The sequence below is a fragment of the Salvelinus fontinalis genome, unplaced genomic scaffold (assembly GCF_029448725.1).
Source record: "Salvelinus fontinalis isolate EN_2023a unplaced genomic scaffold, ASM2944872v1 scaffold_0572, whole genome shotgun sequence".
NCBI lineage: Eukaryota > Metazoa > Chordata > Actinopteri > Salmoniformes > Salmonidae > Salvelinus > Salvelinus fontinalis.
In genome coordinates, this window is record NW_026600781.1 from 23,183 (window position 1) to 37,500 (window position 14,318).

Sequence of the window (14,318 nt, forward strand, 5' to 3'; positions counted from 1 at the left end):
AAATGTATTTGGCTAAGGTGTATGTAAACTTCCGACTTCAACTGTAGCAGACATCGAAAACAGCTACGGAAATCGGGAAGCAAACCACTGTTTTGAGTCAATACTGACATCTATTGGTAAACATAAATATACCAGGTTACTACAGTTAGTCACGCTCACTCACATATCACTGCAAACATTTCTCTCCGCCCTGTTCCAAAATCTGTAGAATTGCAGGAAATGAGCTGTAAAACAAAACTGCCGATGTGCCCTTGAGCAAGGCACTAAACCTGAATTTGCTCTTGGGACGCAGTACTGCTATGGCTGACCCAGTAAAACAACACATTTCACTGCACATATCCGGTGTAACTGACAATGAAAATATATTTTAAACTCACCTGGTACCCAGCCAGTAGTTTGCTCCTCCAGTGTGCCTGGGGCATGTCGTGGATGGGTCTTAACCCTGACCCCTGACCCTAACTCACCTGGTACCCGGCCAGTAGTTTGCTCTTCCAGTGTGCCTGGGGCATGTCGTGGATGGGTCTTAACCCTGACCCCTGACCCTAACTCACCTGGTACCCAGCCAGTAGTTTGCTCCTCCAGTGTGCCTGGGGCATGTCGTGGATGGAGAGGCGCAGGTTGTGGTAGCTGTCTTTAAACAGCAGGACATGGGGCTCATCAATCAGACGACCCCCTAGCTGTCTCTCCATCTGCATCACCTCCTAGAGAGAGAGAGAGACACAGAGAGAGAATCAGAAGGAGGACGGGAGGCACACACACACTCATGGGTGCCTGACTTAGTCTGAGGGGGGGGGGGGGGGGGGGGGGAAGCTCAATAGGGGACAATTCTACACAGTTTCTTAACAGGGGAAATCATTTTTCTCAAGTTTTATTATAATAAATTATATTGAAAAAGTGTTTTAATTATTAGATTACTTATCTACTCCCTTCCCTGAAAATCCCACCCACAATAATTGATTGACAGGTCTGAAACACTACCACCCTGTGACTCACAAACATCCCGCCTCCTCCGCTGACAATCCCGCCCACAGTGATCGATTGACAGGCCAAACTGTTACGAATGTGGCCAGGATAAAGCAGGACAATGAGGAAATGAAATCGAAAATGGGAGGAATTAATATTGTTTTACCCAATAAGGATTTTGAATTTGAATGGTGTTCTTTAGTAGGTTAAGAAAAAGCATTGTTAAATTGCACATGACATTTTCATCTCCTTTTTTTTGTGTGTCAAAGAATACAATCCCAGTAATGTAGCACAATTACACGTAAACTTTTGATTGATTTATCTTCTAGCAAATGCTCTTTCTCTGGCAGTGTTTATCTGGCAGTGTTTATCTGGTAGTGTTTATCTGGTAGTGTTTATCTGGTAGTGTTTATCTGGTAGTGTTTATCTGGTAGTGTTTATCTGGTAGTGTTTATCTGGTAGTGTTTATCTGGTAGTGTTTATCTGGTAGTGTTTATCTGGTAGTGTTTATCTGGCAGTGTTTATCTGGTAGTGTTTATCTGGTAGTGTTTATCTGGTAGTGTTTACCTGGTAGTGTTTATCTGGTAGTGTTTATCTGGTAGTGTTTATCTGGTAGTGTTTATCTGGTAGTGTTTATCTGGTAGTGTTTACCTGGTAGTGTTATCTGGTAGTGTTATCTGGTAGTGTTATCTGGTAGTGTTTACCTGGTAGTGTTATCTGGTAGTGTTTACCTGGTAGTGTTAATCTGGTAGTGTTACCTGGTAGTGTTTATCTGGTAGTGTTATCTGGTAGTGTTATCTGGTAGTGTTATCTGCCAGGGCACTGAACAAGAACTATCCATTTGAAAAATGCAGACCCGAGTTTTGCACTTAAATTTGGTCACTGATTATGTTCTCATGAAAATAGTATTGCGAACGTATTATTATTTTATCATTATCATTGTCGCATTAGCTTTTTGGAGGGCAGCGATAGAAAGTGCCTATAGAAAGTCTTGGATTTCTTCACATTTTATTGTGTTTACAAAGTGGTATTAAAATGGATTTAATTAACATTTTCTTTGTCAACAATTTACACAAAGTGTTCTGTAATTTCAAAGTGGAAGAAAAATGTTCTTTTGTTTTTATGATTAATGAAGAATAAAGCGCTAGTATATTTTGATTAGATGAGTTTTCACACCCCTGCGTCAATACATGTTAGAATCACCTTTGGCAGAGGTCACAGCTGTGAGTCTTTCTGGGTAAATCTCATAAGAGCTTTGCACATCTGGATTGTACAGTATTTGCCCATTATTAATTTCATATTTTCAAGCAGATCTAAGTCTACTGTAATTTGACCACTCAGGAACATTCACTGTCTTCTTGGTAAGCATCTCCAGTGTATATTTGGCCTTGTGTTTTAGGTTATTGTCCTGCTGAAATGTGAATTCATCTCCCAGTGTCTGGTGGAAAGCAGACTGAAACATTCCGTTTCTTATATATCCTGGAGAAACTCCCCAGTCTTTGACACTTACAAGCATACCCATAACATGATGCAGCCACCCCTATGCTTGAACATATGAAGGCAGTTACTCGGTGATGTGTTGTGTTGGATTTGGCCCAAACATAAGGCTTTGCATTTAGGCTAAAAAGTGTATTTCTTTACTTTCTCGCCTTGTTGCATACATGTTTCTTTGTATTCTTCTTTTCACACTGTCATTTAGGTCATTATAGTGGAGTCACTACAATGTTGTTGATCCATCCTCAGTTTTCTCCCATCACAGACAATGATCTCTGGTAGCTATTTTAAAATCACTAATGGACTCATGGTGACATCTCAGAGCCGTTTCCTTCCTCTCCTGCAGCTCAGTTCAGAAGGACGACTGCATCTTTGATGTGTCTGGTTGATTTAATACATAATCCACAGCATAATTATTAACTTGACCATGCTTAAAGAGATATTGAATGTCTGATTTGCTATTTTTTACCCAGCTACTAATCACTACCCTTCTTTATGAGGCTTTTGAAAAGCTCCCTGGTCTTTGAAATTGAATATGAGTTTGAAATTCACTACTTGACTGAGGGACCTTATAGATGTTGTATATATGGGGGACAGAGGAAGGGGTTAGTCATTAAAAAATCATGTCAACCTCTATTATTTCACACAGACTGAGTCCATGTAACTTATTATGTGATTTGTTAAGCCACATTTTACTCCTGAACTCATTTAGGCTTTCCTTTTAACAAAGGGGCTGAATACATCTGTAACGACCATGTTTCACTTATTACATTTTATATTAATCTGTAAACATTTGTATAATTGTTTCTTCTTCTCTGATATTATGGAGTATTTTGTCTCAATGACCAAACATTTAAATAAAATGTTTTTTGCAATTCCACTTTGTATTCCAACAAAATGTGAAAATAAATTCTATTGGCACTGTAAATCCATAAATTGCGACCCCGAATCTGCAAAAGAAAGAATAACATGTAACTCTGGGAATATGGGTCACATTTGAACAGTTTCAGCTATAGCAGGTAATATGGGCCATATTTGAACAGTTTGGGCTATAGCAGGTAATATGGGCCATATTTGAACCGTTTGGGCTATAGCAGGTAATATGTGCCATATTTGAACAGTTTGGGCTATAGCAGGTAATATGTGCCATATTTGAACCGTTTGGGCTATAGCAGGTAATATGTGCCATATTTGAACCGTTTGGGCTATAGTAGATAATACGTGCCATATTTGAACAGTTTGGGCTATAGCAGGGGTCTCCAACCTTTTCTTTGATAAAGGCTAACGTCTCACAAACAGACTGCATGTTGTGTTATTGTGTAGGCCAGATTTTTATTACATTTTTATTTTATTTAACTAGGTAAGTCAGTTAAGAACAAATTCTTATTTTCAATGACGGCCTAAGAATAGTGGGTTTACTGCCTTGCTATTATTTGAAGCACCGTCACCCTGAAGAATTTTTAAATTAACTTGTCTCCTCAGCGTACATATTACATATTTACAAATGCGTACATGTTACATATTTGATGCAAAGAGGGCGGAAATTGCTTATTTGGTCGATATTACTCACCAAACCAAGCAGAGCTGTTTTATCGAGATAAAAAATATCCTGTGTTTTGATTCTGCATACAGACACAGCTTGGTTACATTATAACCTGGAAGAGGACAGCCTTCGAGAATACTCATTGACAGCGGTCGAGAATACACATTGACAGCCCTTGAGAATACTCATTGACAGCCTTCGAGAATACTCATTGACAGCGGTCGAGAATACACATTGACAGCCCTTGAGAATACTCATTGACAGCCTTCGAGAATACTCATTGACAGCCGTCGAGAATACTCATTGACAACCCTCGAGAATACTCATTGACAGCGGTCGAGAATACTCATTGACAGCCCTTGACAATACTCATTGACAGCCTTCGAGAATACTCATTGACAGCCGTCGAGAATACTCATTGACAACCCTCGAGAATACTCATTGACAGCGGTCGAGAATGCTCATTGACAGCCCTTGAGAATACTCATTGACAGCCTTCGAGAATACTCATTGACAGCCTTCGAGAATACTCATTGACATCCCTTGAGAATTCTCATTGACAGCCATCGAGAATACTCATTGACAGCCGTCGAGAATACTCATTGACAGCCCTTGAGAATACTCATTGACAGCCTTCGAGAATACTCATTGACAGCCTTCGAGAATACTAATTGACATCCCTTGAGAATACTCATTGACAGCCATCGAGAATACTCATTGACAGCCTTCGAGAATACTCATTGACATCCCTTGAGAATACTCATTGACAGCCATCGAGAATACTCATTGACAGCCGTCGAGAATACTCATTGACAGACCTTGAGCATACTCATTGACAGCCCTTGAGAATACTCATTGACAGCCCTTGAGAATACTCATTGACAGCCCTTGAGAATACTCATTGACAGCCGTCGAGAATACTCATTGACAGCCCTTGAGAATACTCATTGACAGCCCTTGAGAATACTCATTGACAGCCTTCGAGAATACTCATTGACAGCCTTCGAGAATACTAATTGACATCCCTTGAGAATACTCATTGACAGCCATCGAGAATACTCATTGACAGCCTTCGAGAATACTCATTGACATCCCTTGAGAATACTCATTGACAGCCATCGAGAATACTCATTGACAGCCGTCGAGAATACTCATTGACAGACCTTGAGCATACTCATTGACAGCCCTTGAGAATACTCATTGACATCCCTTGAGAATACTCATTGACAGCCATCGAGAATACTCATTGACAGCCGTCGAGAATACTCATTGACAGCCCTTGAGAATACTCATTGACAGCCTTCGAGAATACTCATTGACAGCCTTCGAGAATACTAATTGACATCCCTTGAGAATACTCATTGACAGCCATCGAGAATACTCATTGACAGCCTTCGAGAATACTCATTGACATCCCTTGAGAATACTCATTGACAGCCATCGAGAATACTCATTGACAGCCGTCGAGAATACTCATTGACAGACCTTGAGCATACTCATTGACAGCCCTTGAGAATACTCATTGACAGCCCTTGAGAATACTCATTGACAGCCCTTGAGAATACTCATTGACAGCCGTCGAGAATACTCATTGACAGCCCTTGAGAATACTCATTGACAGCCCTTGAGAATACTCATTGACAGCCCTTGAGAATACTCATTGACAGCCCTTGAGAATACTCATTGACAGCCCTTGAGAATACTCATTGACAGCCTTCGAGAATACTCATTGACAGCCGTCGAGAATACTCATTGACAGCCGTCGAGAATACTCATTGACAGCCTTCGAGAATACTCATTGACAGCCTTCGAGAATACTCATTGACATCCCTTGAGAATACTCATTGACATCCCTTGAGAATACTCATTGACAGCCCCTTGAGAATACTCATTGACAGCCCTCGAGAATACTCATTGACAGCCTTCGAGAATACTCATTGGCAGCCCTTGAGAATACTCATTGACAGCCTTCGAGAATACTCATTGACAGCCCTTGAGAATACTCATTAACAGCCGGCGAGCTACCTGACATGCATTCTTTGTACGCTGATGGAAGGCTACTCAGTCAGTGGGAGAATCTCAAATGCAAAAACCTCACGTCCTCTCGCCTCTTTCCTCGCCTCCTTTTAAAAACCAATTGGAGGAGAAGGTCAGAGGGGAGGGAGTCCGAGAAGACCAATGAGTTTTGAGAAGGAGGCGATGAAAGAGGACATGAGGAGTATGCCAAGAGATTCTCCCTCAGAGTCAGAGTGCACTATCAGACCAACACTATCAGGCCAACACCATCAACACTATCAGGCCAACACAATCAACACCATCAACACCATCAGACCAACACCATCAACACTATCAGACCAACACCATCAACACTATCAGACCAACACCATCAACACTATCAGACCAACACCATCAACACTATCAGACCAACACCATCACACCGTCAACACCATCAGACCAACACCATCAACACTATCAGACCAACACCAACCACACCATCAACACTATCAGACCAACACCATCAACACCATCAACAGTATCAGACCAACACCATCAACACTATCAGACCAACACCATCAACACTATCAGACCAACACCATCAACACTATCAGACCAACACCATCAACACCATCAGACCAACACCATCAACACTATCAACACTATCAGACCAACACCATCAACACCATCAGACCAACATCATCAACACTGTCAGACCAACACCATCAACACCATCAGACCAACACCATCAACACTATCAGGCCAACACCATCAACACTATCAGACCAACACCATCAACACTATCAGACCAACACTATCAGACCAACACCATCAACACTATCAGACCAACACCATCATCACCATCAGACCAACACCATCAACACCATCAACACCATCAACACTATCAGACCAACACTATCAGGCCAACACCATCAACACTATCAGACCAACACCATCAACACCATCAACACCATCAACACTATCAGACCAACACCATCAACACCATCAGCACTATCAGACCAACACCATCAACACTATCAGGCCAACACCATCAACACCATCAGACCAACACCATCAACACTATCAGACCAACACCATCAACACCATCAACACCATCAGACCAACACCATCAACACTCTCAGACCAACACCATCAACACCATCAGACCAACACCATCAACACTATCAACACTATCAGACCAACACCATCAACACCATCAGACCAACACCATCAACACTATCAGACCAACACCATCAACACCATCAGACCAACACCATCAACACCATCAGACCAACACCATCAACACCATCAGGCCAACACCATCAACACCATCAACACTCTCAGACCAACACCATCAACACTATCAGACCAACACCATCAACACTATCAGGCCAACACCATCACACCATCAACACCATCAACACCATCAACACCATCAACACTATCAGACCAACACCATCAACACTATCAACACTATCAACACTATCAGACCAACACCATCAACACTATCAGACCAGCACCATCAACACTATCAGACCAACACCATCAACACCATCAGACCAACACCATCAACACTATCAACACTATCAGACCAACACCATCAACACTATCAGACCAACACCATCAACACCATCAGACCAACACCATCAACACTATCAGGCCAACACCATCAACACCATCAGACCAACACCATCAACACCATCAGACCAACACCATCAACACTATCAGGCCAACACCATCAACACTATCAGACCAACACCATCAACACTATCAGACCAACACCATCAACACTATCAACACTATCAGACCAACACCATCAACACCATCAGACCAACATCATCAACACTGTCAGACCAACACCATCAACACCATCAGACCAACACCATCAACACTATCAGGCCAACACCATCAACACTATCAACACTATCAGACCAACACCATCAACACCATCAGACCAACACCATCAACACCATCAACACTCTCAGACCAACACCATCAACACCATCAACACTATCAGACCAACACCATCAACACCATCAGACCAACACCATCAACACCATCAACACCATCAGACCAACACCATCAACACCATCAACACTATCAGACCAACACCATCAACACCATCAGACCAACACCATCAACACTATCAACACTATCAGACCAACACCATCAACACTATCAGACCAACACCATCAACACCATCAGACCAACACCATCAACACTATCAGGCCAACACCATCAACACTATCAGACCAACACCATCAACACCATCAACACCATCAGACCAACACCATCAACACTATCAGGCCAACACCATCAACACTATCAGACCAACACCATCAACACTATCAGACCAACACCATCAACACCATCAGACCAACACCATCAACACTATCAACACTATCAGACCAACACCATCAACACCATCAGACCAACATCATCAACACTGTCAGACCAACACCATCAACACCATCAGACCAACACCATCAACACTATCCGGCCAACACCATCAACACCATCAACACTATCAGACCAACACCATCAACACTATCAGACCAGCACCATCAACACTATCAGACCAACACCATCAACACCATCAACACCATCAACACTATCAGGCCAACACCATCAACACCATCAACACTATCAGACCAACACCATCAACACTATCAGACCAACACCATCAACACCATCAACACCATCAACACCATCAACACTATCAGACCAACACCATCAACACCATCAACACTATCAGACCAACACCATCAACACTATCAGGCCAACACCATCAACACCATCAACACCATCAACACCATCAACACTATCAGACCAACACCATCAACACCATCAACACCATCAACACCATCAACACTATCAGGCCAACACCATCAACACCATCAACACTATCAGGCCAACACCATCAACACTATCAGGCCAACACCATCAACACTATCAGACCAACACCATCAACACTATCAGGCCAACACCATCAACACCATCAACACTATCAGACCAACACCATCAACACCATCAACACCATCAACACCATCAACACTATCAGGCCAACACCATCAACACCATCAACACTATCAGGCCAACACCATCAACACTATCAGACCAACACCATCAACACTATCAGACCAACACCATTGGACATGAAGCAATGATACAAATGTAACAACACAGTAGATAAACATTGTCTTCATCAGGTGCCTTTATATTAAAACACCAGTGGGTCAACTAGTGCTTTCTAACTGCACCAACACAGTGGTGGGAGGGAAGCAAAACTATAGAGGGAACAACCAATCATCTAGAGGAAACGGTGGGAGGGAAGCAAAACTATAGAGGGAACAACCAATCATCTAGAGGAGACAGAGGGAGGGAAGCAAAACTATAGAGGGAACAACCAATCGTCTAGAGGAAACGGAGGGAGGGAAGCAAAACTATAGAGGGAATAACCAATCATCTAGAGGAGACGGTGGGAGGGAAGCAAAACTATAGAGGGAACAACCAATCATCTAGAGGAAACGGAGGGAGGGAAGCAAAACTATAGAGGGAACAACCAATCGTCTAGAGGAAACGGAGGGAGGGAAGCAAAACTATAGAGGGAATAACCAATCATCTAGAGGAAACGGAGGGAGGGAAGCAAAACTATAGAGGGAACAACCAATCATCTAGAGGAAACGGAGGGAGGGAAGCAAAACTATAGATGGAATAACCATTCCTCTAGAGGAGACGGAGGGAGGGAAGCAAAACTATAGAGGGAACAACCATTCATCTAGAGGAGACGGTGGGAGGGAAGCAAAACTACAGAGGGAATAACCATTCATCTAGAGGAGACGGAGGGAGGGAAGCAAAACTATAGATGGAATAACCATTCCTCTAGAGGAGACGGAGGGAGGGAAGCAAAACTATAGAGGGAACAACCATTCATCTAGAGGAGACGGAGAGAGGGAAGCAAAACTATAGAGGGAATAACCATTCATCTAGAGGAGACGGAGGGAGGGAAGCAAAGCTATAGAGGGAATAATCATTCATCTAGAGGAGACGGGGGTGAGGGAAGCAAAGCTATAGAGGGAATGACCATTCATCTAGAGGAGATGGGGGTGAGGGAAGCAAAGCTATAGATTGGTCAAAACCATTCATCTAGAGGAGATGGGGGTGAGGGAAGCAAAGCTATAGATTGGTCAAAACCATTCATCTAGAGGAGACGGAGGGAGGGAAGCAAAATGCTATCTGTTAATTATTATATCATATAAAAAATGGACATCTATCTAAATACAGGCTATATCAAAACATACCTAATCGTTGAAAATTAAAAATGTATGTATAATTTTCTTGTAAAAAATGCGGGGCTGCAAAAACATTTGTTTGTTCCTTATTTTGAAAGTGGGGATGCTATTCCGCCGCTCAGGCGACTATGAACACACATACACACACTCACACACACACACACACACACACACACACACACACACACACACACACACTCACACTCACACTCACACACACACACACACACACACACACACACACACACACACTCACACACACACACTCACACTCACACACACACACACACACACACACACACACACACACACACACACACACACACTCACACACACACACACACACACACACACACACACACACACACACACACACACACACACACACACACACACACACACACACACACATCTTAGGGAGATGGGGCCACTACTTGAAGCCACAGCAGGTCGGCTCACGTTGTCTTAACATTCCTTTAAAGTCACGGCAAGGTTACATCCCCTGCTTCTCTGTGTGTCTGTGCTCCGGCCTCCTAAGAATTACATTAGCATGCTAATACAGAAGTCTCCCTCCCTCCCTCTGCTACCTCCTTCCCTCCCCTCTCTCTCCCTCCCCCTCCCTCCCGATTTCTGCTACGTCCTTCCCTCCCCTGTCCCTCCCTCCCTCCCTCCCTCCCTCCTACCCTCCCTCCCTCCCTCCCTCCCTCCCTCCCTCCCTCCCTATCGCTGCTATCTCCCTCCCTCCCCCCTCCCTCCCTATCTCTGCTATCTCCCTCCCTCCCTACCGCTGCTATCTCCCTCCCTCCCCCCTCCCTCCCTATCTCTGCTATCTCCCTCCCTCCCCCTCCCTCCCTCTCTCTGCTATCTCCCACCCTTCATCTCTTCTACCTGTTCTATGATGATGAAGTCACCACGGTAACCATTAGACTCCTGCTTATTGTCCCCGCATGGCAGAACTCGTTAATTTCATTTTTGTTTTTGTGCCAGTACAGATTTGTTAATGCATGCTTATTATTTTAATCTCAGTGGGACGGGACTGGAGAGCCATTTGTTGCCGTCTCACACACCATCTGGAGGGAGGGGATATTACCCACTGACTTTAGTGTGTGTGTGTGAGGTTTTAGGTGTGTGTGTGCATGTGAGGTGTGTGTGTGTGTGCGTCTGAATGTGTTTGTGAGAAGGAGAGGAAAGTACTGTATCTGCTGACTGAAGATGTTTGTCTCTAACAGGTGAAGATCAAAACAACTCTCAGTGTTAGAGGCGTCACTACAGACCCGGGTTCGTTCCCGGGCTGTGTCACAACCGGCCTAGCGTCGTCCGGGTAAGGGGAGGGTTTGGCCGGCGGGGCTCTACTTGGCTCATCGCGCTCTAGCGACTCCTTGTGGCGGACCGGGGACCTGCAAGCTGATCTCGGTCGTCAGTTGATCGGTGTTTCCTCCCACATATTGGTGCGCCGGTGTTAAGAAATGCGGCTTGGCGGGTCATGTTTCGGAGGAAACATGACCTTCGACCTTTGCCTCTCGAGCCCGTTGGGGAGTTGCAGCAATGACAATTGGGGAGAAAAAGCAGGTAAAATACACAAATAAATTGGACAACGCCCATGTACCCCTCTCTACTACATGCCTAATATAGATATTACTATTAAACAACACTAGGAGATATATAATATATATATATATTACTATTAAACGAGTTCTTAGTAAGAAAGGGCAACAGTCAGAGGGAAACACGTTGTGTTCAAAGAGAATAATCCGTTCAGTTTGAAGTCGCTGATCTGGTTCACCAGAACTCCATTCAGGTTACAATTAAAGACCTGAATCAGCAGATGGTGGTGTTGTGACTGAGTTCCTGGCTGAAGCTGGATGTACGGGGGTGTGGAGAGGGTGATGAGGCACATGATAAGATATAAATGTGAACTCACAATCTGCTCCAATGGAGATGGTTTCGTATATGTTGAAGCAACACCCATCATTCCTATAATACGGTCTGGATGGGCCCCTCACTGGATCACAATAGTTTATGTTGGACAAGGTTCTGCACGTAGACAGGACTGGCTGATACAATCCCACACTAGAGGGGGTGTCAGGAGATGGTAGAGTACAGTCCTACTACACTGGACAACTTAAGGTGCATATGTCCCCATGAGTAGAGCAGACGTAATCACATATCTCAACTGAAATGACCGAACTTGAGACTGAGGTTGAAGAGGATAATTCCTCGGCTCCCCCAGGACAAAGACGGAGTGAATGAAACATTGGAGTTGGTACCTGGTGAGTCTACAACAGTGACCTCTCTCATTACAAGAAAAACAAGAAGAAGAAGAAGAAGAGGATAAACGCTAGAAATGAAGCTGGGCTCCTGAGACCAGAGACAATCATAACCCAATAGAAAACCTTGAGGATAATAAGAAATATCTCTGAAGGTAGTCAAACAACAATACTGGCCTTCATTTAAACAATCCGGAATCAACATACACCCAGGGTACCAAGCTCCCCATCAGAATCTGGAGTTAGGTTACCTGCAGGGCTGATATGGAGAATCAACATACACCCAGGGTACCAAGCTCCCCATCAGAATCTGGAGTTAGGTTACCTGCAGGGCTGATATGGAGAATCAACATACACCCAGGGTACCAAGCTCCCCATCAGAATCTGGAGTTAGGTTACCTGCAGGGCTGATATGGAGAATCAACATACACCCAGGGTACCAAGCTCCCCATCAGAATCTGGAGTTAGGTTACCTGCAGGGCTGATATGGAGAATCAACATACACCCAGGGTACCAAGCTCCCCATCAGAATCTGGAGTTAGGTTACCTGCAGGGCTGATATGGAGAATCAACATACACCCAGGGTACCAAGCTCCCCATCAGAATCTGGAGTTAGGTTACCTGCAGGGAAAAAGGGCTGATATGGAGAATGTAATTCTGGGAGAAGTGGAGAAAAGTACCCCTAATTAGCCATCCAGACCCAAAATCATTGATGAACGATTGAAATAGTCTATATTTGAGTAACCGATATTATCTGTGCCAATGACATGTAATGTATGGGGCTGAATGTCTTCCTCTCCCCTCATGTGATTCTCACCATTATTGGATTATATCGACCACCAACATCTGAGATCTTGTTTTATGACCATCTAAATGCCATACTTAATAAGGATTGGCCTTTTTTTTTCAATTTTCACCTACAACGACATACACAAATCTAACTGCCTGTAGCTCAGGACCTGAAGCAAGGATATGCATATTCTTGGTACTATTTGAAATGAAACACTTTAAAGTTTAGGGAAATGTGAAAGGAATGTAGTAGAATATAACACATTAGATCTGGTAAAAGACAATACAAAGAAAAAAACAACCTTTCTTTTGTATTTTTTTTTTGTACCATCATCTTTGAAATGCAAGAGAAAGGCCATAATGTATTTATCCAGCCAGGTGCAATTTAGATTTTGGCCACTAGATGGCAACAGTGTATGTGCAAAGTTTTAGACTGATCCAATGAACCATTGCACTTCTGTTCAAAATGTTGTATCAAGACTGCCCAAATGTGCCTAATTTGATTATTATTAACTTTTCATGTTCAAAATTGTGCACTCTCCTCAAACAATAGCATGTTGTCCGGACCTCTTTATTGGGCAGTCTTTATTGGGGTGCCACAGGGTTCAATTCTCGGGCCAACTCTTTTCTCTGAATATATCAATGATGTTGCTCTTGCTGCTGGTGATTCTCTGATCCAGCTCTAAGCAGACGACACCATTCTGTATACATCTGGCCCTTCTTTGGACACTGTGTTAACAACCCTCCAGGCGAGCTTCAACGCCATACAACACTCCTTCTGTGGCCTCCAACTGCTCTTAAACGCTAGTAAAACTAAATGCATGTAAAACTAAAACTAAATCTTCAACAGAGTGCTGCCTGCACCCTCCCGTCTGGCCAGCATCACTACTCTGGACGGTTGTGACCTAGAATAGGTGGACAACTACAAATATCTAGGTGTCTGTTTAGACTGTAAACTCTCCTTCCAGACTTACA

The 14,318-nt window shown here is 43.5% G+C and overlaps 1 protein-coding gene across 1 annotated transcript in view; it reads right to left on the bottom strand.

Moving 5' to 3' along the window:
• Positions 1–14,318, bottom strand: part of LOC129846516 (netrin receptor UNC5A-like) — a gene marked incomplete at its 5' end in the record, with an annotated part of 118,021 nt that overhangs the window by 14,090 nt on the left and 89,613 nt on the right. Inside the window, one exon of the mRNA XM_055914446.1 lies at positions 552–701. Within this exon, the coding sequence (XP_055770421.1) occupies positions 552–701 (150 nt within the window). The remainder of the gene's footprint in view (positions 1–551; positions 702–14,318) is intronic.